The sequence below is a fragment of the Rhinolophus sinicus genome, chromosome 5 (genome assembly GCF_057876585.1).
Source record: "Rhinolophus sinicus isolate RSI-liver-muscle chromosome 5, RSI-T2T, whole genome shotgun sequence".
Lineage (NCBI taxonomy): Eukaryota > Metazoa > Chordata > Mammalia > Chiroptera > Rhinolophidae > Rhinolophus > Rhinolophus sinicus.
Genome location: NC_142505.1, coordinates 21,722,689 through 21,748,889, shown reverse-complemented (window position 1 = coordinate 21,748,889; position 26,201 = coordinate 21,722,689). Strand labels below are relative to the sequence as shown.

The following is a 26,201-nucleotide window of genomic DNA, read 5'->3' as shown; positions in this document are numbered from 1 at the left end:
ACTCTTTGGTCTCTGTACCCCTTTACATTCTTAAACATCACTCAGAACCCGAAAGAGCTTTTGTTTATATGGGTTATGTCTATTTATTTTTACCATATTGAAACTAAAAGTGAGGAATTTTTAAGACACAAGAGTATCCAAGCACATTTCCCATCAGCCTTCAGAGCCATGATGTCATCCCAGTTCCTGTAGTTTCTGGAAAACTCCACTGCATACTTATAAGAGAGTGAGAGCAAAAAGGCAAATAACATCTTAGCATTGTTTTGCAGACAGTTCTGACTCTGTGGAACCCCTAAAAGGGTTTCAGAGAACTATAAGCAGTTCCCAGACTGCACTTTGAGAATCGTTATGCTATCATGTCATCGAGACGGCTGTCCAATATACCCCTGGAAATCAGGGAGACTTAGATTAAATGAAAAGTTTGAGAATGGAGTTGTGTATTTGTGAGCAAAGAATAACAGCAGTGGCAACAACAACAAAAATGATCATTGAAGCCAAGAGTTTGGAAGATAGGAAAGAATATGGTAAAGAAAATAACTTTGGGAAGGTTAACACTTAGGGAAGCAGAATTTTTTTTAAAAAAAAGAGCAAGTAAATATTATAATATAGAAAAGCAAAAAATGCTGAGGAAGAGCTAGGGGTTCTCAGAGTCTGAATGCAAACAGAAAATGCGGTAAAGGTGTGTGCTGCTAAAGAGAGGTTGGGGAATGCAAACACTAAGATAAGGCCACTCGGCTTGATTATCTTTTTTATTGTTGTTTCTAAGGTAATTGTAGTTTAGGAGCTTTTAAATTGCCTTATCTTTGATAAGTAATGGGATGTGGGTTCCCTATAATGAGTTCAGGTGGGCATTTATCTTTATCCTGCTGGGACTCTAACTATATCTGAAATCTCAGAACACATGTCTTCCTTTAATTATGGAAAACTCTAAGCAATTATGTCTTCAAAAATGCTTCTCTTCCATTCCATCCAGTCTTTTCTTGCTGGACTCTCCATTAAGCATATATTGACGCCTCTGTATACTGGCAGGAAGATCCAATCTACAAGCCACCAGTTTGCAGCCTCTGGGTCAAGGAATGATGACTGAACCGTGACACACAATGGTCTATATGAATGGCTTCCAGAGAGAACCTTGTACACAGAATTCAATTCAAAGTTATGTAATACATCAGTTCCAGATAGAAAGGAACTGGATTTAAAAAAAAATACATCCTGACCTTTCAAAAAAATGTAGTAATGAAGGTAAGATAGAAGATTTGAGGGGATATCTGGCTCAAGAAAAAGGCATTTTTATATATTTATATTTATAACGGAAAATAGAAAGGGAGCCACTGACACCATAAGAGAGAGAACAGATGGAAGAGTAAGCCTTGGCAAGGAGGAGAGATATTTCTCTGGAAACAAGAAGTACAGTTGCATGATAATTCAAATATTTCAAGGAACAAAGAAGAGAAAACAAGAGAGCCCTGGCTGGGATGGCTTCAGTTTTCCCTGTAAAACAGATGATGTAATTTGATGAGAATGACTGGGGGGGGGGGGGGGGGTGAGGACGTGGAGATGGTTTGGAACAGCAGCTGTAGATCGTGCAATGCTATTTCAACAAGGGAGGAAAGGAATGTCTAGCTATGTTGCAGGCTTGCTGAAATTCACTGTCATAAATTGTCGTAAATGCCTGCATAGCTTTGTGACTTCAGCCAACAATTCTTGGCAACTTAAGATGTTAAACAACTGCCTGAGCACATGCTTTTCTTTGTGGAAAGAGATCCAGGAGGAGAGAGTCAGAGAGCATCCCCTTCTATGGAAAGACAAGCAATCAGTTGGAGATATAATGGAATGTGTGTTTTGGTCAGAAAATCCCATAAACAAAGAGGTCATTGAATTCTTTCCTTTAGAGAGCAGTATAGTCAACCCTGTTCCAATCAGTCAAGAACTAGATTAAGAGAGACAATACTTTAGATGGAGATCAGCAGAGCATGACACAATTGTCATTAATTTTCTGAACACACAGGACATCTCTAAGGCAAGTTTTTTTGCTAACTTCTTTCTGTAAGTCAAAAAACTAGATTTCCTGCTAAAAAATCCACCTTCCTCCTTGGCACTTTCATTAATATTATATATAATGGGCAGCCGGATGGCTCCGTTGGGCTCCGTTGGTTAAAACGTGAGCTCTGAACGACAGGGTTGCCGGTTTGATTCCCACATGGGCCAGTGAGCTGCACCCTCCACAACTAGATTGAAGACAACCTGCTGCTGCTGAGCTTCCGGAGCAGTGGCTGGATGGCTCAGTTGGTTAGAGCGGGAGCTCTCAACAACAAGGTCGCCAGTTCAATTCCTGCAAGGGATGGTGGGCTGTGCCCTCCCCCCACTGCAACTAAGATTGAAAACAGCGACTGTACTTGGAGCTGAGCTGCGCCCTCCACAACTAGATTGAAGGACAACGACTTGGAGCTGATGGGCACTGGAGAAACACACTGCTCCCCAGTATTCCCCAATAAAATTTATATATATATATATATATATATATATATATATATATATATATATATATATATATATAATGTTCTCATCCAAACTGACACATGCTGGACAGTAAAACAGGGTGCTATAAATAATAAAGTAGGAATAGTGAGCACAGTGGGACAGATGCAGGCAAAGTGGACATATGGTCCATCCTTATTATATATGACCACACAGAATTGCAAATGGCAGCTCAGAAATGCACAGAATACACAGTTTTGTATGGTTGGTCATGAGGGAAACAGAAAGCTGTGAGTGACCAAGACAGAACACCATCAGGGTATGCTCTAAGTCCATATGTTCAAATGATTGTGGTTAAAGTATAATAGCACAAAGCCAGCTTAGAATACAGAAGAAGAAAGTGGGTGATTCTCCTAAAGGAAAGATGTGAAGCCACCATGACTCTCAGACGACTCAAATCAGAGCAGGTTCTACGATAGCTGGCTAGTACCCAAACAATTGTTTCTAAGTGCGAAGTTTGGAAAGATGGTTATTGGGATAATGAAAGAAAACACATTTGACTCAAATAATAGGTCATCAATAGAATCAAACACAAAATCAAAGATCTTCAGAGTGAGCTGAGCTTCCTAGTAGCTTATCAGTTGTTTATCAGGGCATAAAAGGAAATACTTCTTAGGGAAAAAATAATCTGTGAAAATTACTGAAGCACGTATGAGTAATAAGAATGGTCTTCAGATATTGAACATTGGCGAGCAGCAACAATAATGATTAATAAGCAACCTTGAGGCTTTGGGGCTATGGTTCTCAAACTGGGGTCCCCCAACTAGCAGCATCAGCATCACCAGGAAACTTGCTAGAGATGCAGAATCTCAGGCCTCAGTGTAACTGACTGAATCAGAATCTGCATTTCCAAGGTCCCCAGGTGATTTGTCTGTACACGAAAGTTTGGAAGGCACTAAACTAGAGGCCGCACATTCAACTAAGTAGTGGGAGGAGGAAAACATTCTTGACCTGAGAAGCCTCCCCTGAGACAAGTGGGAGGCCCTTCCACACCTCCGACTCAGCGGCTTAGGCTGGCCATTGGGAAACACGTGGACTCTGGAGCAGCTGCTGAAGCTGCAGGCCCTGCCTTTCCCCTGGCTGCCTCTGAAGGCCCCTGAGGAGGCCCCACTTGTCAATGTTGACTTGGACCTAGTGACCTGCTTAACCTTGAGCACACCTAAAGGTGTGGCCAAGTGTACACCTCTCTGAATTGCCTATTGGTTTAAAATGCTAGGTAAGAATGCTAGTCATCCATTTAACCCCACAGGTAATACAGTAAAAATGTACAGATTTTTTTTGTGCCCATTAAATCACTTCTATCTTTTTAAATAGCAGATGATATTCCCCAAATTTGGAAGCTATTGAGTTGTGAGAGAAAAGAAAATTAACATGGTCTGATTCAAACAAAAGCCCACTTGTTTTTTTTTTGTTTTTTTTTTTAATTTCAACTTCATTACAAGTAAAATACATTTTTTTTTATTTTTTCCAACCAACCTGATAACATGGATCCCGCATTAGTAGTCTCAGACAAATTAACACTCTCAGAAAATGAATAGATGGGGCATGATTAACCCACTCTCTGAAAGAAACAAGAGAGAACATGTTTTTTCATGTATAAAAGACCAATGTGACCGTTCATGAACAATGCAAGAGTATGAAGGAGAATGAGGAACACATAATGGAATAGCATTAGTTTATTTCAAACTTAATTTGCAATGAAGACTGTTATTTGGGACTTGAACACTTCATCCATTTTTTGCAAAACACATATAAATCATATAAAGCATCATCATCACTGTGAAATAGAGGCCCCCAAAATTATGTGGTTCATAGTGCCCTTACGGATTCCAGGCAGCCCCTGACCAAAAGAAATAGCTAGAAGGTCCAATAATTAGGTTCAACTTAATCAGAATGCAAGCCCTAATAAATCAGCATCCATTTGAAAAAAAGAATACACATCCATTAAAAGAAACACATTTGCATTTTATACTTTAATAACCACATTTACTTATGAATGGGGTGTGTGCACCTGTGGACACTAAACAACTTCTCGTGCCTTGGAATCAGACTGGGCATCACCATCTTTGTGTCATTTTCCATCTGCTTTTCATCATAGCAGCCACGGAAAGCCCAGCTTCAGAAAGATATGCCGTCATCTAAAGGAAGGTAGCATAAGCTTAACGTGGAAATCATAAGCTACCTTGAGTAGTTTGAACTGTGTCTAACGGATGTCATTATCGCTGTTGTCCTTGAAAATATAAGAGCACTTGACACCCCTGCGGGTTCTCTAAAGCCCCCAGGGCACTTCAGTGGGCAGTTTGGGTGCCCATGCTTTGGGTGTTGCCAGGCCAGCCTTTTTGTGGCTTTTTTTTACCTGGAACCTCCCAGAGAACTAGAAAGATGTTCTCCATTGTGACATGAGGCCAGCCACATGCAACTGTTCTAACCAAAGTGTATGTCGTGGACCAGAAGTCACCAACACAGCACAGCCTGGATCCTGAGGTAAGAGGAAAGGAGGGCTGAGCACTAGAACTTGCTATTGTATGCACTGCCCAAATCGTCCATGGAAGGCGGTCCCGCCAGTGGATACTCGTCTCACACTGTCCTCTAAGCTAGTCCAACAGTGGAACAAAAACCCAAAATAAAATGTGCCTGCTATTCCATACTTAGCCAAGAAACTCTGCGGAAGATAACGGGAGCTATTCCAGCTTAGAATCCGCATAATTTCTCCCACCCTCTCCCACCTCTACAGCTGAGCTGCTTGTGCACCCCGCAAGGTTAGGATACTTTAAAGACCTGCCCCTCCGTCAAGTGGAGGATTTACTTGAGCTATGATCTTAAGCCAAGCCTAGTATGGCTTGTCCCATATTAATCCTTAGTGGTAGAATTCAGCTGTCTCCTCTACAGTTCTGAGAAGCTCAACTCCGCCCCCAAACCTGCACATCTCAAACCCAAGTGCACAAATCCCACCCTCTTTAAAGGCAGAACGAACAACTGTGGTTATTGACACTGGAGTTGTCACCCCCACCCTCTTCCACTTCCACTCCACCCCAAGCCACTCACCATTCCTTCCATCTATGAAGACTTAGCTCATGGGAAGTAGGTTGGTAAATACGCTTTTCCCACAGCCTTAGATTCCCAGGGATGTCGGAGTGTTCCTTTTAGATTCGAGCCCCCAGCAGAGGCCTGTGTTGGTGGGGAGAAGCTGAGTAAGCTGTGCCAGAGCATTGCTGGCTGAGGATTATTCTTCCTGCCATCACCAAGGCTCCTGGAAGGAGCTACCCATCACAGCAAATGTCAGCACCATGGCCCTTTCTCCAGCCCAGGCACATGACAGTAACACCTTTGCTATGAAGGCAAAAATCGGTTTCTTCTGAAAATAAGGGTGGGACTCAACCCCCCCCCCCCCCCCCAGGGCTACCAGCTGGGCAGAACCATCCAAGGCCACACTGGGAAGCTGCACGCACTGCAGTTCATCCTGACTTCCCCGCGTGGAGAAAAATAAGGCAAATTTGAAATATACTTTGAATTTAAAACCATCGCTTATAGGAACACTTGTAAGGATGTGGCTATTCTGAGGCTTCTATTAACAGAGAGAACACCTTCAATCTTTATAAATAGGGAGATGACACAGGACTACTTTCCCTTGCAGGTGCTGGGGACGGTTAAAGATAGCATGTAGCCTAAACTGTAGTGCAAAGACACTACACCCCAAAGACCTAACAGAAATAATGATCAAGTTGCAACAGTTGCTGGCAACCTAACAAGGTTTAATGCTGATTGCTTTACATTAAAGAGGAAAAGGCATGGGACATACTATGATTCGCAGTACAAATACGTGTGCACTTGGTATTTTTCCTAATTGTTACAATCTTCATGAAAAAAGTTCACAGCCTTTCCAAGTGCTTTTCATATTAAAATAAAGATGAAAAGTTTTTTGTTTACTCTCCCCTCTAAAAAAAAAAAAAAAAAGAAAGAAAGAAAGAAAGAAAAGAGAAGAACATTCCAGAATAGGTTTCATGTTTAACTATTAAAGGAGTGTAAATAAATGAAGAGTTCCAGAAAAGTCTCAGAGTTGAAAGCGCTATGCCAAGCAAACGGCTTTTTTTTTTTTTTTGCAGTTTTGGGACAGAAGCCCAAAGCTATTAATATTTCTACATGATTCTGGCCTCTGCTGTTGTAAATGTAAATAGAATTCCTGGTGTCTGAGTCCTCTGGCTTCTCCGCTCTGAAGGAGCAGTTGTTCCTTCCCTGGCTCCCCGCCCTTAACCCCCACAAGAACGTGGCACCGTGCATGGAGCTCTGATATTCAAGGGGAATGGCGTGTTCTGTAAGATGATCTATATCTCTGTTTGCCAAGAGTTGGGGGACTAGGAAACACACAACTTAGCGCAACCAAGAATTACAGAGAAAAAAAAGTGACAAGATTGTAAAGCGGGGTGCCTTGATTTTACTGAGGCAGCAGCTGTGGCCTGCAGAGCTGAGTGACTGCCCAACGGCTGCCCATAAGTGCAGAGCTGGTGCCTGACTCCCGGTCACTGCTGTGCCTTCCCTCACTTCCTCTTGGGTCCTACACGAGGGGAACAGTCACGAGAAAGGGACTCTTCAAGTCTGTTACTATGGCAGCCCGAGTTTTCAGCACAGTGGCGAGGGGGTCCTTTGAGGCGGCTCTGAAAAACTTGTCTGTCTGCAAAGATAGTGTTTCCCTGGGGGATATGTCCCAATATAGCAGCCACACAGCCGCAGATTCATAAGCAGGCAAATATTCTTCCCCTCTTGTGACTGAACTTTTGCCACTGCCTTCACAGGACTATTAATACATGGCAGTGTGATCAGCTCCCGTGGCCTTTGTCTGTGACCACCTGCCATAACGCTGTCAGCATCAGATGCCACTTCCTGCTATCAACATAAAAAGAGAAGAAAAATGGTAGCACCAGAGACACGGTATTTGGAAAGAGAAAGGGTAGCTAAGGTTTCACTCTGCACCGGGGAAGAAACCAGTTCTGTGATGTGCGAGCTCCCTGTAAAAATCAATCATGAAGCTGTGGTGTAGAATGTTGAATAAAGCTGCGAGTACCAAGATAAATGAGAGCGCCTACTGGGTGGGGGTTAACTGAACCCAGGGGCTGTTGCAAATGCCAGAGGTTACAACCTATCCCCCCCATTCGTAACATGCTTCCCTCTGACTCTCACTCAGAATAAGCAGCGACTTCATAATAGGGTGTTATTTAGAGTTCCCTTTTCACGTTGTAGTTCTGTTTTCACTAACACAAAAAAACCACCACCAACAACAAAACTGCCACCTTTAACTCAAAATTTTAAAGTGGAACAATTCAAGCCTGTTTCAAGTTAAATACTACTTCAAATTCATAAGACAGAGCCCTACTTTTTATATAGTTGAAAAGTAAAATTAACATCAAAATAGACATGTAAACCTTGGTAATAAGAAGAAATTAATTATAAATGAATATTCAAGGACTCTTCACTGACTTGTGCCACTATTCTTCATGGGTCTTTGTTCTCCCTCTGTGTCTCTCACTAAACCTAGTCCAGAATAGGCACCCAGTCAGAAGTCCACCCAATGAATCATGGTCCCCAAGCTTAGAGACTATCTTCCGGTTGTTGTTTCTTCTACATAGTTGATGAAAGTTTCAGAGGTAGAATGCTTCCAAATATTTACTCATCACCTACTAGGAGCCAGGTACTGTTACGTGCCTAGGGACACAGCATGGGACAAAAGCATGGACTTGTGTTCATGGAGAGTACCCGCTAAGGGAGAAGACCAGTAACACACACACACACACACACACACACACACACACACACACACACCGGTATATACATCAGGTGGTGACCAGTGAACAACAACAAAGCTTAAGGGTTTGGGGAGTACTGAGGATGCTATTTCAGGACAGTCAGAGTTCTGTGGTAAGATTAGCACCTGAGTGAATTGAGGAGAGAGTCTAGGTTAAGTAGACAGGCCCTAGGCAGGCACATGGTGTTTTGTGCAAGGAACGGCAAAGAAGCCCACGGGGGCGGAGCAGGCTCAGCAAAGACAGAGTGATAGGAGCTGAAGACTCCAGAGACGGAAGAGCCAGATCTGCAGGGCTTCGTAGAATACGAATAGGGACTTTGGACTTTTCATTCTGGAAAGTCACCGAAGGCTTTAAGCAGAGGACTGACATGATCTGCCAGAGATTTTGAAAGGAACCTCTTCCATACATGGCGTTGAGAGTAGTATAGGAAGTCAAGGATCCATCAGGGGGCCCAGTTAGCCTACTGCAATGGGCCCAGCAAGAGACGAAGGCAGCTGGGACGAGGTTACGAGATGGGGAAGACTGAAGCTGAGGGGAAGGCAAGTAGAGTGAGAGAAATAAAAAATCCTGTTGCACACGTTAACTTTGAGATGCCCAAGGAAGAAGGCCACCAATCAACACGCGAGACAAAAGATGAACTGACAGCCAGTGAGACGTATACTTACAAGGCACAGACTCGCAAAGCAAAGCTGACAGAGTAGTTAAGGGATGGGAGGACTTTCGTAAGTGGGAGTGTCTGGGGACCGCTTGATTTTAGCCGTGAGAATGTGGTTATTGGAACGTACGTGTCTGTCGCTTATTGCCTGGCTCTCAGAAGCTCGTGTACCTATGGGAAACTGTCATTTATTGATTTGGCCAAGTTAAAACTGGTTCTGGTGGTTACATGTGGCCAAAGAACAAGCAGTCCTTTCCCGGGACGGTGGGAACACTTTAATTTCATGCCTATTACACATACAAGTGAAAGAGTTTCACAAGAAGCAGTAGTAAATCGTAAAAAAGACAGGACATGATTGAAGCGGTAATTTTCTGTGGTTCAAAACTGGAAACAAATATTAAATGTTTGGATTAATGAAGAATCAGGAAATCAGCAAGGCGCAGGAGAAAATAATACCATTCAAGATTTGCTTCAGAACTGTGGACTTGTCCCCAACCTCTCAGCTGCCTCATCTACCAAAGGAGGCCGCACTGGATTTTTCTTTCAGGATCCATTCCACCTCTGTAATTGCATGCCTTTTTATACACAGGGGGTGCCAAACAATGTATACAAGTGGACACTTTGGTCAACGTTGCTCAAGCAGGAGTTCACCACAATCATAAGTGTCTGGACGCTGACGGTACCCACTTTGAGCACCTCTTATAATTGCAGAAGTCAAACGTGACTTGTATTCATCTTTTGTTCTCGGTATATATGGAGTATTACAATTTTAATACAGTTTTCCTTTCTTAAAATGTGTACATATTTTTTTGGCACCCTCTGTGTGTGTGTGTGTATGTGTACACACACACACATACTTTAAGTTTGGAACAAACTCTAAATAACATTTCTGGAGAAATAAAAATGTAAGTTAGATATTTGTTCCAAGTTAGGTGATAGAAAGAAGAGAAATCATTGTTCTTGCTTGAGGATTACATGAAATCCTAGGTTCTTGAAGCTTATTTTCTTCCTTTCTACATTTAAGGTTCTAAAACTTCAAGCAAAAAAGAGACAACAAGACAAAATCATAAAGGATCCTCGGCCAATGATCCAGTTCTTTTAGAAAATCTACTCTGAATAAAAGCAGAATACAATTTTGTATGTGCATAGTAATCTCTCATGTAAGTGAAGAAAAAAGCATAGAATTAAAAAAAATATTAGAAGGAAATATAACAGTTAATGTACTTATTTCTAAGAGTGGTATAAAGACTAAATTTTCATTTTTTATAATTTTCTGTGTTCTTCAAATTTTTACAGTGATTGAAATAATTTAACGCAAAGAAATTGCACTTCCATACCCTCCTAAAACCAACATCAATAGCTTGAGTTGGGGATACCAGATCCAAGTCCCGTTCTCCAGGACTTGTAGTGGGGCAGAACATGGGCCCAGGGCCACAGGAAGAAGTGGAGGGGCAGGCCAGTTGAGGGGCCAAACTCCCGCAAGGGAATGAAGTGGGGCAGCAGGCCTCAGGCACGGATGACAATAGGCCAAGGCTCAGAAGTGAGATTAATAACTTTACAAGAACAATGAGTAGTTCACTCTGACCTTGGTGAGCCCAAAGGATGCAACAGGAAGAATCAAGAGAAGAGGCGAGGTAGGAACGCGATCTCAGAGAACTCTGTGGACCAGCTAAGGAAGTGGAGTTTTACCCTGGCCATTACAAGGTTTTCTGAAGTACCTAAAGACCCAAACCTGAGACTCTGGGGACCTTAATGAAACTGTATCCAATTTCTGGGGCTGACTTGGAGACCTCTCTAAGGAGGCATGCACTGTCTTACAGACCAAGGTGACCAGGCGTCTCTTCTCGTAGACAACTAGGAAGCTTTCATAGGCCCCTTCTTGGCCTTTCTACCACCTGGTCAGGCAAAAATCACAGAAAAAGCATCTCTCCATCAACTTCATATATTTTAAGAACTTAAGACAATGAAGAGATTGTGGCTGCCTCCTAATTTCTGGTTCTCTCCTCTCAACTCCCTGGGACAGGGACCAGATGGCCAATGCTGGGGGGATCAGGTCAATTTCAAAAGAAGAGTCACTTGCATCGGACGTGGGCCCAAGCATGGACATGGACAGAAAAGATCTGATTGGTAAACAGATAACTATGTAGGTCCTCTTGGTTAGAGGTTTCTGTGCAGCTCCCAGAACACTTTCAAAAGCATTTCTAATAAGATTGTAATGGTTTGGGCCAAATGTTTTCCCCTAATTCAAGCAGTTCTTGAGCTCTTGTATAGCGTGTAAATATCTTCCTACAAACTCTTCCAAAACATTTCAAATTTGCAGCAGATATTTCAGGAAATGTGATGAAAAATAATGATACCAACTTGTTCTTATCAGAAAAGCGACTGCCTTTTTGGACAAAGAGCGCCATGCTAAATAGATTAGTTGGTTCTCTTTTAACTGCAATTAGACAACCTGGGGCATAGTCTCTTCTATGAAAGTAACACGTGGGGAAAGAAGGGATATCCTGGCAATTGTAGGATAATTTTACCAGAAAGAGGCCAATTATGTGAACCCACTTTAAAACAAAACCAAGTTTCATATTAAGTAGCAGGGGCAAGATTCGATTTAAATATTATCTTTATAATATGAATTATGAAACTAAGATATACTGTATCTTACATTGACAAGATTTAAGTTAATAACTAGATTTGACAAGATTTAAGTTAATAACACTAACCTAATAACTAGAACAAAGCAAGAATGGATTCTGCTGACATTTTTTGGCATGCTTTTTCTGACAAAATCATACAACATGATCCAATATCCAGAAATTCACTTTTGACTTTTGCAGCATAAAGAGGTTCATTTTTCCAAATACAGTAGAAAAATTTATCAATTCTTCCTAATGTCCTCTCCTAATCTTTGTTATTCAAAAGATGCTTTTTTGAAGTCCCATCTTATCAGCTTCCTTGTTAATACTCTCTTCTTCAATTCAAACTTACTTTTAGTAACTTCATAAAATTCTACATCTTTAACCAAATTCACAAGTTCATTTCACAAGTAGATTATATTATATTTGCATTGTATTATAGAATCTTCACATCATTGGCAATCATCAAGGAATGTACTAACAGAGAGGGAGCTCAGAGGAACAGATACACAGAAGAGATACTTGAGTAGAGTTCTGTTTTATAGATGGTCAGTTAATTGGGAGATATGACAATTTTGTGACTTTTACCTCTCTACAGAACCTCATGACAACCTCCTCTTGGATACCAGGCACTTTCTTTGTGATTTCCTCCAGATGAGAGGAAAAAGTGGTGGATTTATTTTCTAACTGCAGACTCTCCTATAATCAAACGATGTTATGGCAGAAAGAAAAGTTGAAAGATCAAAATTTTCTTCCATACTCTGACACATATCAAGATTCATTACCAAGTGTAACCAGGAGTGACCTCGGATTCAGAGGCAATACGTTTTTTCACTTGCCCTTTGAGATCTACCATGAGGTATTTGCAGTGTTACCTTATCTGACTCTGGATTAACAAGTCCTGTTTCGTTTCAGATGCTGCCTGGCAATCTCATTTCTGAGAACAAGGGAGTAATCACAGGTCAATCTCAGGAAAAAAACTCAGGAAGGAGGTATCCAGAAGTGTGGTTCAGGGGAAGACTGCATTTGAGTAGAGTGAAATAGAATAGGAACAATAAGAACAACATCTATTGGGCATACACATCAAGACAGGAGTTAGAAGGGATTCCCACTTCACAGATGAGACTACATTCCCAATTGGCCATACGCTCAGGGAAAGATTGAACGGCATAACATCCTGAATATGCCCATCTTGTCTACAACCAGAATCGGACCAAAGACCAAAGTCCACACACCCCAATATCATCCAGCCTTTGGCAGTCTTAATATAGTTTATATTTACCACATTTTCCCTTATTTTGGGATAGTGGGTAACTATTTGGCTGACCAGAGGAGGCTCTAGTAGAGACCCGAGAAAGAAAGGAACCACATGTCCTACTCATATGCGTATTTTCACCCATTCACTCTTCCTTCTCAACCATTTGCTCGCTCTTTCTCTCTTTTTCGCACATAGTAGATGCTCAACAATTGGTTTACTGAATTGAATCCAAGCCTTCCCGCCAACATTAACTCTGATGCTCACAAAGAAAGGGGATAGGAAGCCACACCAGAAAAGATGCTGAGATGTACTTCTTCTATAAGTCTAAAGTCAGAGGGGGGAAAAACATGTGGTTCAGCCAAGTTAGCAAGGTTATGTGGGGTGAGAAACAATGGAAGACCTTCAGACTTAAGCCATCTTTTACCCAACTCTGCTTTTAGAATAGAACTGAACATACCAATCTGTCAGCAGTCAAAGGATGACATAAAAGGATGCTCTTGATGTTCGACATTCCTGAATTCCTTCGCATACTAGGAAAGCAAAGAGATCTATAATCATCTCTTCCTGGACTGAAGATTTCCAGGGACTGCTCATATTGCAAGCCAGTAATTCCATCCAATAGAAATGCCTCATTAATCACTAAGATTTGAAAAGGTTCTGACAAGAGATCTCTTGACTTCAGAATTGTTAAGATCTTTTTCAACTATTGGATGCCAGCCCTTGCCCAATTATTTTCCCTAACAATATCTGCATCTAGTGCCCTTTGTGTAGGGACATAGCGAGGTGTCTACATCTTTAATACAGGAAATCTGCTTCCTTCCCCAAAGTACCAACCTGACAAATAGCCTACTGAATATCCTTGAAGAGCCATGATAGCTATCTTCAAAACACATGAAAGAACTTCATTTTCTAATACATTTCAGGCATAATTATTCTGCTACTAACCATTGTTCCACTCTGTTCAAGCTCAAGGAGAAACAGACCAGGACAACTTTGGGTCCCTCGCAACAATGTTCATTAATCTTTCAACAATCTTTGCATGTATCATCAAGAACTGAGCATGGACCCAGTTACATAACCTTGGCAAAGAGTCTGTGCTTCTTATATCAGCTGAGCTAGTCTAATAATCCTCCACTCAAACCAAGTACAGAGGGATGACAGATGCAGTCCCATTTCTGGATTGCTTTAAACTAAACCAACATATTTTGCTGTCACTGTCCAGTACTTAAATACGCAATACTAAGTAACCCCATCCAAAAGATCAAATCATTAGGTCACCCCTTAGGCTGCACTGAGTAGCTGATTCATCATGGAGGACCCATCCAGATGATGGTCACTTAAAGTCAGTTATTGCTCTGGGCCAACGCAGAGTTTTATTTCAGTCAAGGCATTAAATTATTATTACTTCTCCTATTTTCCAAACGAGGAGTGATTTTTGTCTCATCTCACTGGGACAGAATTCAGATAAGTGGTGGGGAAGCGTCAAGGTTTTCATAGGCCTCTTTTCAGCGGGTGCTTGTGGGGGGAGAATGTGGGCCCCTTGGGAAGAGGAGAAAGCCAGGCCCTACTATAAAGAATGGTGGGAGCCTCCTTTGTATCTGGCAGCAGGAGAGCCCGCTCTCGCTTTAAGCCGACCAGAATGGACCAGAAAATTCAATCCTGACTGCAATCCAGCAGCAGTCAATGCTCACTGAAAACCCCTGATAGTGGTGAGAGAGAATCTAAAGGACTTGCTAACTAATTCTTCTCTACAGTCCCACTCTACACCTGTGTTAAAACAAAGGCGAGCAAAGAAAATAACGTTTGCTTTGGTCCTGAGGTGAAATGTCGTTATCAGGCTATGACTGAGTGGCACATATTCATCATTTCCTCAAGGTCCAGGCTGGGCAGTCCATTTAATAAGTCTTTGTATCGACTACAAAAGTGTACTGTGAGGATGTTGTCATGTGTTACCCAATATCTTTCTCATAAGGACCCACATAATAAACTCCTCCTGAGTATCTAAACTCAAAATAAGGAAAACAGTGTAACTTGGGTGTTTTCTCATTTTACCTTATTTATCATAAAATTCAGCTAAATTCGGTACCAAACCAGAGTAATTTTAACGAGATCATCTGTAATGCCTATTCATTCACATCCTTCTAAATGGCTTTTTCTGTTTTATCCTTTAAGTACATTGTATTCAATCTTGTAAACCGCTTCAAACCATATGCAATAGATATATAAAATATGCCATTCTTGGGTAAATGTATGTTTGGTCTTTCCTGGGACACTCTTACCTGCATATGAGTCTATTTTTCACCAAGGCTGTAAAGATTTCCTGAAATAGTTTATGCTGGGGATGTTTGCTGAAATTCCTCTCATTCTTGTAGCTTATACTGAGATGAAACAAATAGAAAAAATTATTTAGGCTACCTCAAAGTTACCAATGTAGAGAAAGATCATCTGTATTCATGCAAATATTGAAGGATTCCTGGATTTTAACACAAGTATATTGCTAAAGGTGAGTATCAATTGTTAAACTAGAAAACAGAAATTCAGTTATAAATATTAAAGATTATAGTCTATGAGTTTTTGTGTCTTCACTTGTTGGTCTTGTTCCTTTGTTGTTTTCAGTTTTGTCACCCCAGTAAACTTTAATTAAAAACAAAGTTGGGAAATTTAAAAAAAATATTACAGTCAAGCATATACTTCATTTTACCATATTAACTAAATTATGCCCTATAAACACATCACAGCTAAAACTGGTCAGAGGGTATGTGGAGGGAAAGAATGACTGGGGCTCATTTTCCAGACAGCTGGGCAATCGGCAGAGGATCCCCCTTCCCTTTTCTACTCCCCAGTGGCTGCTATAACTATTAACACCAGTGGTTGTCATACATATTTCCTTGTAGACAATAGAGATTTATGAAACACAGCCTGTGTGTAACAAAGTCTTCAGATAGGGCTTCAGCTTCTTTTTTCTGATATTACAGCCATCAAAGAGGTTAAAAATACCTCAAAACATTTCACTTTAAAACTAGGAAAGGATAAGTGATAACGAACAAAAGGGTCACCCTGCTATAGATACATGATACAACACTTTTGTGCATATTAAAGTAAACCAATTTTAAGATCTAAACCAAATAAGCTGGAATTACATGAACATACGACTTCAAAGACAATGTCTGCAGCCTAATACTGCCATCGGTACTTTTCTGGCTTCGCAGATGTCATTGGACAGTGTGTCCCTACCCTAGCAAGGTGAAGGCCATAACAGTTTCTAAGTACGTGGACACTGTAGACTGAATATGTAACAATTTTTAAAGAATTTAGTGTTCCTCACTAAAATATACAGTTTAAAAATATGAACTCATGTAACATGTGACTTTTGTGAACTATTAAATTCATTATAAAATGACAGGGAAACAAAATCTAGGCCAAATAAATAAATAAAAGATCATTCTAGAATATTCATATTGATATTTCATGTCATTCATTATTTACATGGCACTTTATGCCAAATGACCTTAGCGCATTGTAAAACTGACAGAACCAGCTCCTGGAAGGGGAGTGGCGCATAAGAATGTACAGCTTCTAGAAGGTCTACATGGCGACAGGAGAGATAAATATGGGCCGACCCTTTCAATGTTAAAGATGAGGTGCAATCCCTCCAACTGAAAACCTCTGTTGCTTTGACAACCCCAGTCTTTACTCCCATACCTACTTTCAGGCCTCCTCATTGCTGGCATGGTATGGACAGACCAAAAGCTGAAGACAAAGGCTGGAGTCAGCTAGGCAGGTCAACAACGTGGAACCACTTCCTCATGGAGCAAATGCCAAATGTATGTCAGCAAGGCATCCTGAAACTCCCAGGTCAGTTTCACCCGCAGCCACTTAAGACTGTTACTACGCACTGTTTCTGGGAATGGGTTAAGTACTAACTAAAATTATTAAATTAAGAATCCCCATGGTAAAATTTGAAGCAGGCTTTACATTTTAGCTCCTGTGATAAACTTAAATAAAGCTTTGGGCTAATTAGAATAGGTTGCTCAAGGCAAGGGAGATACTGGGTTTCTTACCTGAAATTTTCAAGTTCAACAGCTTCTGTGGACTCGTGCCACTGACGTGGAGCTCTGTGTCCAACCTCCTTGATGGCAGGCTCAGACTTCGTCATGCTATTTTGGGCACTATCAAAGTTAATGGCTGGAAGCTACAGAAACAGAAGCACAGAATACATGAAGATAACAATTCGGCACAGGATAAAGAAAGGAATAAAATGGGTGTGTGTGTGTGGGGGGGGGGGGATATGGGATGAAGGGAACGAGTATTTTTCCCAACCAATAGTTAATGTGATAGCTATGTCAAATGTAGGGCTTTTCCAAGATTTAAACACCTTTGATTTTTATTCTCTCTGTCTTAGGCTGCTTCATTTTTCTTCATAGCTTATAACACTACCCGTCACATATTATAGTTATTTATATATTTTCAGTCTCCCTTGATCGAAGTGTCAGCTGGACATGAGCAGGAATTCGGCTCTTTCTGTTCCGTGCTGTATCCTCAGAACCTCAAACAGTCCTGGGCATACAGGTATGGGTGGGGCCTGGGCATTAGGAGATTTTGAAGTGTCTCAGGTGATTCCAATAGGCAACCAGATTAGAGAGTTTCAGGATCCAGCTAGACTACTTACTCTGTTATAGGGTAGAGCCCCAAACTGAGAAGGAGTCATTATTCATTCATTCCATCATTCCTTCATTCTTCAGCATTTACCAATCATACACACTGCTTTCCAGGTGTTAGGGATACAAAGGTAAAGAAGATTCTATCACTTTTAATTAGTCTGAACATCCTAATTATTCAATCATATTTATAAAAGTCATGAAAATAGATTATAGAATTCACCATAAGAAAAGTAAAATTTGCTTAAATCAATTACAACTTGAGCATGCCCCATTTACAATGTGAACTGGTAATTACTTACATAATAAATTCTCAAGTTACCAGCATTCAAATAGTTTCACTTACCAATATGTGTCTATCATTGGGAAAACCCTGAGAATTATTTCTTGTACCACAGTAAAGTTAAGCATAGTGCAAACAAATAGTCTATTCTTTCCAGAGTACAAACAAGAGGTGTTCCCTAATTAGCTAAATTATCACAGATGAGGTAAGTAGAGCATAAATATAACAAAATAAAGGATCTAATTTTCAGTAAATTATTCCATTCTACATATTATAATTGTCCAATAAAGCTACAATATGTTGTACTTGTTGTCTTATTTCACTGAAGCATTTGATAGAAATCTGCATAAATACACCATTTCTTTACCCAAAGAGAATCTGTCTTACTTTCCCTAAGGCAGTCAACTCATAGAATGATGCATTATAGTAAGGATATTATTCAATAGCTATCAAAAACAAAACAAAATTCTTCTTCATTGTACGCCAGTCACAGTTCAATTCTCACAAAATATTAATAATAAATCTTCCATCCTGTAAAACAGGATGTTGTGTTGTGGTGGTTGTGGATTGGCCCAGTGAGCTAAACACCATTTTATAGATGAGAAAACTGAGGCACAGAGGGACCAAGTGACTTGCCTAAGGGTCATGCAGCTAGCAAGGGGCAGCGCTGGGATTCAAATCCAGACACTGTCCCTCCCTCTCCAACACTCTCGATCCTCCAACATGTATTTATGTATCTCCAATGATGAGAAACACATGCTTAAGTCAGCCGGACCATTTCCTTTTCAGAGTTCTACTCTTACCCAAGGTTTTCTTCATAGTAAGATGAAAATATGTCTCCCTGTGTTGTGTCTCTATCTTCTAGTCCAGCATCATCGCCTTCCACAATACTTGAAAGGACTAAACTGTTTCTTTGAACATGTTCAGTGACTAGTTCTGGAGACACCCCCCCGACTCCACACTGTGAGGATAAACAACCCTGTGGGAAATCTTCTACCAACAAACAGCACCAGCTTGCCAGCCTTGAGGAGTGAGCCACCTTAGAAGTGGACACGCCAGCCCCAGTTGATGTTGGCAGGACCACAGCCTCGCTCTCACCTGATCAGAAACCTGAGCCAGAATCATCCAGGCAAGCTGCTCTGAATTCTTGACTCACAGAATGGGTGAGAGACAATAAATGATCATTGTTGCTTTAAACCACTAAGTTTTGGAATGATTTGCTATGCAGTATTTGATAACAAATCTACCAAAGAATAAAATAAGAATCCACAAGTCCTTACAATATAAATAAATACATGAATAGACAAAAAATGTAGGGTGAATAAAAAACCACACCCCAAGTTCTGGCTGCATTGAACTGGTCACACACCCCAGAAACCACCACAGTGTTTGGCCACCCATGCCTGGGCATATGCTACAGGCTATGACTCCTGATCACGTTTAAGGGCTCAGCTCAAACAGCCTCCCTGTGAGCACCTGCCCACGCCTTCCTGGTGGGGCTGTCCTCTAGCTCCCTGGTGGCAGGACTGCACTGATCTCTCTTATAGCACTTTTCACAGTCTAGTACAATGTCCAGTTTACACATCAGCCGCTTTCCCTTGAATTTGGCCACCCTGAGGGCAGCGTCACAGCTGTCTATCTTTGTGTTCTTAGCACCTCTCACAGAGCCTGGCACATAGTAGGTGTTCAAATAGGAATGAACTGTTGGATAAATGCTCACTCTGTCCCCTGTCTCTTTGCTAAACTGATTCATTTGGTAAATTACCTCCAGATGAGTTCATCCCTTCAGCACGTTTGTAGCAGGCACATTATTTGCCAGACATTGTGTGAGATACTGGGTATATATACAGTAAGCAGGATGGCCATGGCCTCTGCCTTCAAGTTCACAAACCCATGGGGGTGGGTCTGTAAACTAGCATAAGAACATTTAAGACCCATGGCATGGGGTCTTAAACTAGCGTGGGAATGTGCTGCAAAATTAGTGAACAAGGGTTTGTTGTGATGGAAAGATGATAGGGTGGGTCTTGGACCAAGATGCCAGGAGTAATCCAGAGTATTCCGGGCACATTTGCACGCAAGCAGGAAGGCAGAGAAAAACTATGTGTGCTCTAGAAACTGGAAGGCGCCTGAGCAGCTTGAATAACATGAGTCGAAAAAAAGAGACTAGAGAATGAAGCACAGGGTCTTCCCGAAATTTTGATTTTATCACCTCTGCATGGAAAGTTCAACATTCCCTATTGCTTATCGGATCAAGTAGAAAATTTGTAGATGGGCGATCAGACACTGCACAATTTCTTCCAGCTTTGTTTATCACTATTTCCAACATAAATGTCTAGTCACCATTTTGTTTCAATGCTTGTTATTTTCTTTCCTTCAGATATCTCATTATTTTATTCACTTCACCTAGAATGCCTTTCCCATCAATTCCACTGATGGAAAACCACCCTATTTTTCAAGAACCATCTCCTTGCCTGGGACTCAAGCTAAAAGCGGCTTCCTCATTCTCCTCAAAATCCATATCCCCACTGTTTGTACCATTCATCCAGGATTCATGTCTCTTAATCATGTACCGAATTGTCTTTCCTATGCCTGGTCTCTCAGACCACAAGAACCATGTGCAATATTTTTTCTCTCCATACCATCTATCAAAAACTCTTTTATTTCAACGGCATTTAAATGGGCCTGTAATAAATTAATTTTTTTTCTTTCTCCTTATTTTTTTTAATTGCAAACCAATTTCTCAGCTCTTTATGGCTTTAAATGTAGGAGGAAAAAAATCAGAATTCCAGCTCTAGGCAGATGACTTCAAGATTTATGGAAACCTCTGGTGAAGTCTCCAACCAACTTCATAATTTGCCTTTGCTTTAACAAGCCTGGAGCAATTTTTTTCTTGAATTATTTGGTTTCACTGGGTTCTGAGTATTCTAATCCTGCTTATGACGAAGTGGGGGGCCTCAGTGTATGTCTACCCCCACTTCAGTCAGACTGTGGGTCTGTCCTCCAGAACAGCAGACTCTAATGTGGTGAAAAAAGATACACAGAGACACACCGAGCAAACAGGACAAAGAGCAAACATAAAATCCTGGAACATAAGCAAACAGGGAGGGAAATGCCTTGGCTCATTAGGCGCTGAGATGAAGGACACTTAGTTCTGGTAATTCTCCACCCAAACCGACCAAGTAGATTCCTCCGATACCAGTTAATCAGCCATCTTGGCCCATTTGCAAAGAACAGGCCAGGACTTGTGAGAACAGAAATTCGGGTGAATGGGCCTTAATCCCAGGTTTCCTTTTTAAATTGAGGGCTAACAGTCTCAGAACCTATGCACAGCCCACTTGCATGTTTTGATGGACATTTCTGCCTAACTCTGAGTCTACTTCATTCCCAACCTTTGTTTTTCTTTCTTCCTTAGCCTTGGTTTTAATTTACGTATCCGCAATATTTTATGTATCTTTATAAGCCTCTTTAGAGTCTTTCTGGAACAAGCAAGGTATCCACAAGTTCTTGATTTATTCTCCCCAATATCCTTCTTCCCCTATAATTGTCTCCACAATACTTTATGGAAAGGAGAAGAGGGTATTCAGAATAGCATTTATTATTTCAAAGTTGCAAGTGCATAAAAGTTTTATAACCAGAATTAGAAATGAATTTTGTGAGCCTCGGGAACTTCACATAGTTGAGCACAGTTATTTTCGTTTTTTTCTTGGAACCATCTACTTTCTAAATAATTCAAGCATTACAAATACACATTTTTGTACGTGTGAAATATTTTACAAAAAGATATGCCATAGGAACCTGTTGGGCAACAGAGTGCAAATTCCAAAATGGGTTAAGTGGGGAGGAAATTATTAAACTCACTTTAATTAAGCCGACCAGGTGTTAGCAAGGAAGTGGTGTTGAAAGGAGACACGATAGATCTAGTGAGCATGGGCTTCAAAGTTGGAAAATGACAGCTAAAACCCACCAGTGGTATTTCTTTTACCCTGGCTGGAGGGTTATGCACACTCATGTGGTAACCGAATTCTTAAGATACAACTCAATTTGGCAAAAAACTAACCACGAGCTTGCTGAACAGAGATACAATGAACCAGAGGCAAAAGTCAAAATTGCTGGCATTGGGAAATACATCATCCTGCCAGGAAATTAGCCATGTAGACTAGTGTTTCCAAAACAAGTGGGAATACAGGGCTACAACCGTGAAACAAGGTGCTTTGAGAAGAGAGAAATTCTCTTCTAGAATGGAGAATAAAGGAAAGTTGTTTGGTGGAAGTGGTGTCATTAGATTTGAGTCTTGGAAATAAGTCAGATTTTATAGGAAATAAAACTTGGGAGAAGGGAACAGTACTAGTAAAAGCAAAAAGTAGAAGTCTGACATTGTGGTTAGCTCTTACAGTGAGAAAGAATGGAAACTACAACCAAAACTGTGTGCTGAGTCATCCTGCTAACCTGACTAAGAAAGAACGGACTTAATTCGGGGCAATCATTCATGCAGGCTTGTGAGCAGTGAACCAGAAAGATAAGTGAGCGTGTAGAGATAGACAAAAGGTTAGCGTGACTGCTGAAACAGGAGGATAAGAAGAAAGGATTTCCTGGGGAGGGGGTGGCATGAATAACAGAGAAGAAGGAACTGATAGGAAAAATTATATTTTAAGGCAGTGTTTAGTCCAAATTAATGTTCAATTATTTTTTGTCCTGTATGTAATTTAATTTCCCAAGTCATTTAAAAGACATTTCAGTGGTTAGAGGCACACGCTGCAGAGATGGAGTGTTTGGGTTCAGATCTGTATTCTACCATTAGCTGTCTGTATGATTTTGGGAAAGTCACTTAACCTCTCCGTGCTTCAGGTTCCTAATATGTAAAAGTGGGAGCTTTGCTTATTAAACAGGGTAATGCAGGTAGAGTGCCAGGCATATAGCAAATGTTCCCTAAAGATGAACCATCATTCTTTGGCCTTTATATGCCATCAAATGATTAGAAAGTCATTCTCCACTATAAATAAATAAATAAATTAAAACGTTGTAGTTCTCTGGTAAGTTTGGTTGATATAACAAAGGCCATCAGGGCTGAGCTACTACCACATAAGCTCTTAAACAAATTAAACAAGAAAAGCATAATAGACCTTGGAGCCATGCCACCAGGGTTCCAGTCCCATCCCTGCCATTTACTGGTTGACAGTGCTAAATAAGTGTCTGTTGTTGTTGCTGCTGCTGTTGTTGTTAGATTAGTCTTAGTATTAGTATTAGTATTTATTAGTATTAGTATTAGTATTAGTATTAGTATTAGTATTAGTATTGCTGTATTGTTTCCCAAACTTCCATGAATGGCCTTGAATCTCATGGCTCTCCAAAGTCTTACAGAAACAAATCCAAAAAGAAATGTTTAGAGATCAAATCAAGCAGAGGTACCATTCTTTCTCTGTCTAGTAAACATATAAAAATGCTATTATAAAAATGGCCAAAACTCAGTCCTTCCCCCGCTTTTTGGTGAGATACAATGTGCAGCAAGCCTCACGAGTGGTACTGTAGCAAGTGGGCAGCATGAGGAGGGGTGAAGGGGAGAAGAAGGGAAATGTGGTAAACAGTGTTTTGGAAAAAAAAAAATCAGGTGCCCTAAAGCTCTGAAGACTTGAACATCAGACATTCAATAGAAGAGCATGCTGTTTCTAGACTGAAGAGCTCTGGGAATTAGGACACGTGGTGAGAAGCATAGGATAAAGTGGGAGCCAGGCATGAGAGCAGAAGGATGAAAAGGCTGTGGATGCCAAGTCTTGGCAGAACCTGAACCAGGTAGGAGAGAAACAGCTGGATGAAGAAAGACAAAACATGTGAAAGAACAAAGAGAAGTAGACACATCGTTCATAAGATATTAAACAGATCCCTTTGGAAAGGTGTAATTTCTCTTTTATTGATGTCTGCACAGGCTTTGAAAACACTACCTGTTGTTTGCTTGATTGAACGTTCAAAAGGCACCGAAGTCTTTTAAGATCTGAATAGTCCCTAGAAGAAAGAAGAACACAACATCAACCAACAGAAGATTCCAGAAGAACTAGTCATGTTACCCACTGATGGCACTGCCACTTGGAGGCCTGTTTTTATAGGCTGAAACCTGTGCACACTAAACACTGCCTTTGGAACTCTAGAAATGATCAAACATTTCAGGAAACACTGTAACCCAGTGTAGCATCTGTCAAAGGCCTATTCTATTTCTCAAAAAGCCATTAAACCTGGTTGCTGGCCACTGCCTGAGTTAATCATTAGCAGAGACTCAGTATGGGGTTACCTGGTGGTGATCCCTTGCTGTTTTTTATCGGTTGTTTTTTCTGTGGTCTTCACCTTTTTGTCTGGATCAGGCATTGTAAAACGTCAATGCCCCAGAATTAACATTGCATTCCCTTCAAAGTAAACCAGAGGGAAAAACTTTAGTTGGGTTGTGTGCTCCAAAACATTCTCGATCAATGTAGGCAAAAGTCACTTATAACATTCATTTACATACTCAAAAACTAACATTTATTTCTAACACAACAATAAAAATGTGAATATAAATGCCATTTACTATTATCATCCAAAGGCCTTTGGATACATTTAGGGCATGGTTTATAATTATAGTAGCCCGTGGGTCTATATTTTCTGAGTCATCCTTGATTTCAAATATTCTGACTCATTGCCCCAACAAGTATTGCTCTGCATATCAGCAAATGTGCCCTCATTTGGGATGTCCAAAATATATATCGATAAGCAAATACCTGAAGCCCAACTGATGCTTTTGTACTTTCTTACTTGTCTTTCTTGACAAGTATCCTTAACTGTATGCTGCTAGTTCAGGGGGTTCTGCCCTCATCATGAGTCATGCCCCTAGGAGTCCCCGAGAAAGCCCCGTCCACTTGCAAATAAACATTACAGTGTTGAGGGCAACACTCAAAGTGTCATTAGAGTTCCAGAATTCCTAAAGCTTTCAAGCAGTCACCTGAAGGCCCATGTGGATCAATTCCAGTCATAAGCTCTCCTGCAACAATTGGGTCAGTCTTGCACAGCCTCTGAACTCACCCAACCATCCTGTTAAACCAAGACAATAGGCCCAAAATGGAGTCGCTTATGCTAAACTCCATGCCACTAAACCAAGACTTAATTTCATTTTCAGCTCTCCCAGAGATGGAAACTTAAACTAGCCAATCAGGAATCACCTGATCAGCATTAGTTAGGTAATCTATCTGATAAACCCAACTCATCCCCTTTTGGTAATTTTGCAATAACCGACCTGCTTTTTGCCTAATATAACTTCCCTGTTTCTATTCCCTTCTGCCGATAGAAGTCTTTCATTTTGTACAGCAACTCAGAGCTCCTTGCTATCTGCTAGATTGGCTGCTGCCCGATTTATGAATTTCTGAATAAAGCCAATAAGATCTTTAAAATTTACTCAGTTGAATTTTGTTTAACAAGCAGAATAGTGAGGCTGCCAGCCTCGGCAAACAACCCAACCGGCATTTCAATCATCTGAATTAAGCTTTGTGGTCAATGTAATCACCCTTCCTAGAATAAATTTTAATACTATTTCCTACCCCCACTCAAAATATAAATATGGGCAGAGTAATAGACAGAGCAATTTATTTGTTTGCTTTTTTTTCCTTTAATAAATTTTTTTATTCATTTGCTTAGTTTCCAGACTAGAAATAAAAAGTTGAAGATACCCACACTTTCAATTACATAGCAAATACAAAATTAAATATACTATTGGTTTAACTTGATTGTACGTAAAATTTTCCATTGTGCTTCAATGCCACAGCTTGACTTCAGTGTGTTTTTCAGGCATGAAAAAGCACGCATTATTGTCTTATAATTGCATGCCTCAATGTATTGTGAAATCGATGGTCAACATCCAAGTGTTTCAGAGGCATTTAAAAAGGAATTGCCAGTGGGTGTTTCACTGCAACAGAATCTAGTGAAATTTAATTTTGTGAAATGTACAAAGACAATTTAAGGACATAAAAATGATTTTCCCAATATACTCGTCATATTTGTGACGAAGAGTTGAGCTGGAATTCAGAGTTGGGGATCAAGGCTCTCACCACAGATGCACACCAAGAAAAGCACATTATTAACATTTTAGGATTCTGCCTAGTACATGACACCATGGACTCATCCATTCAACAAATATTTAATGAACATTTACTATGCCCAATCTCAAACTGAAAATGGCTACAGGTAAAAGAGGCTACCACAGGTATGTAATTCTCCCACAAACAAAGAAAAACCCACTTAGGAATTTTAAAACACACGTTGTGTATTCAGATAGAGATTTGACTTAGCATCAGTTTTACTCAAAAGAAGGAAGAAAGGAAGGAGGAAGGGAGGTAAAGAGGGAGGTTGGATGATGATCCGTAAAT

At 40.6% G+C, this 26,201-nt stretch overlaps 1 protein-coding gene across 7 annotated transcripts in view; it reads right to left on the bottom strand.

The window, feature by feature from the left end:
- Positions 1-26,201, bottom strand: part of NEK10 (NIMA related kinase 10) — a 181,424-nt gene that overhangs the window by 143,567 nt on the left and 11,656 nt on the right. For 4 of the 7 annotated variants that reach the window (XM_019745290.3, XM_019745292.3, XM_088798310.1 and 1 more), the window contains exons 2-6: positions 24,101-24,212; positions 23,757-23,817; positions 16,941-17,071; positions 15,159-15,257; positions 4,015-4,099 (exon numbers count right to left, since the gene is read on the bottom strand). In XM_019745290.3, coding sequence (XP_019600849.3) covers positions 4,015-4,099; positions 15,159-15,257; positions 16,941-17,071; positions 23,757-23,817; positions 24,101-24,174 — 450 coding nt within the window. In that variant the 5' untranslated portion in view covers positions 24,175-24,212. The remainder of the gene's footprint in view (positions 1-4,014; positions 4,100-15,158; positions 15,258-16,940; positions 17,072-23,756; positions 23,818-24,100; positions 24,213-26,201) is intronic. The other 3 variants (XM_074312742.2, XM_019745295.3, XM_019745293.3) reach the window with 2 other exon arrangements.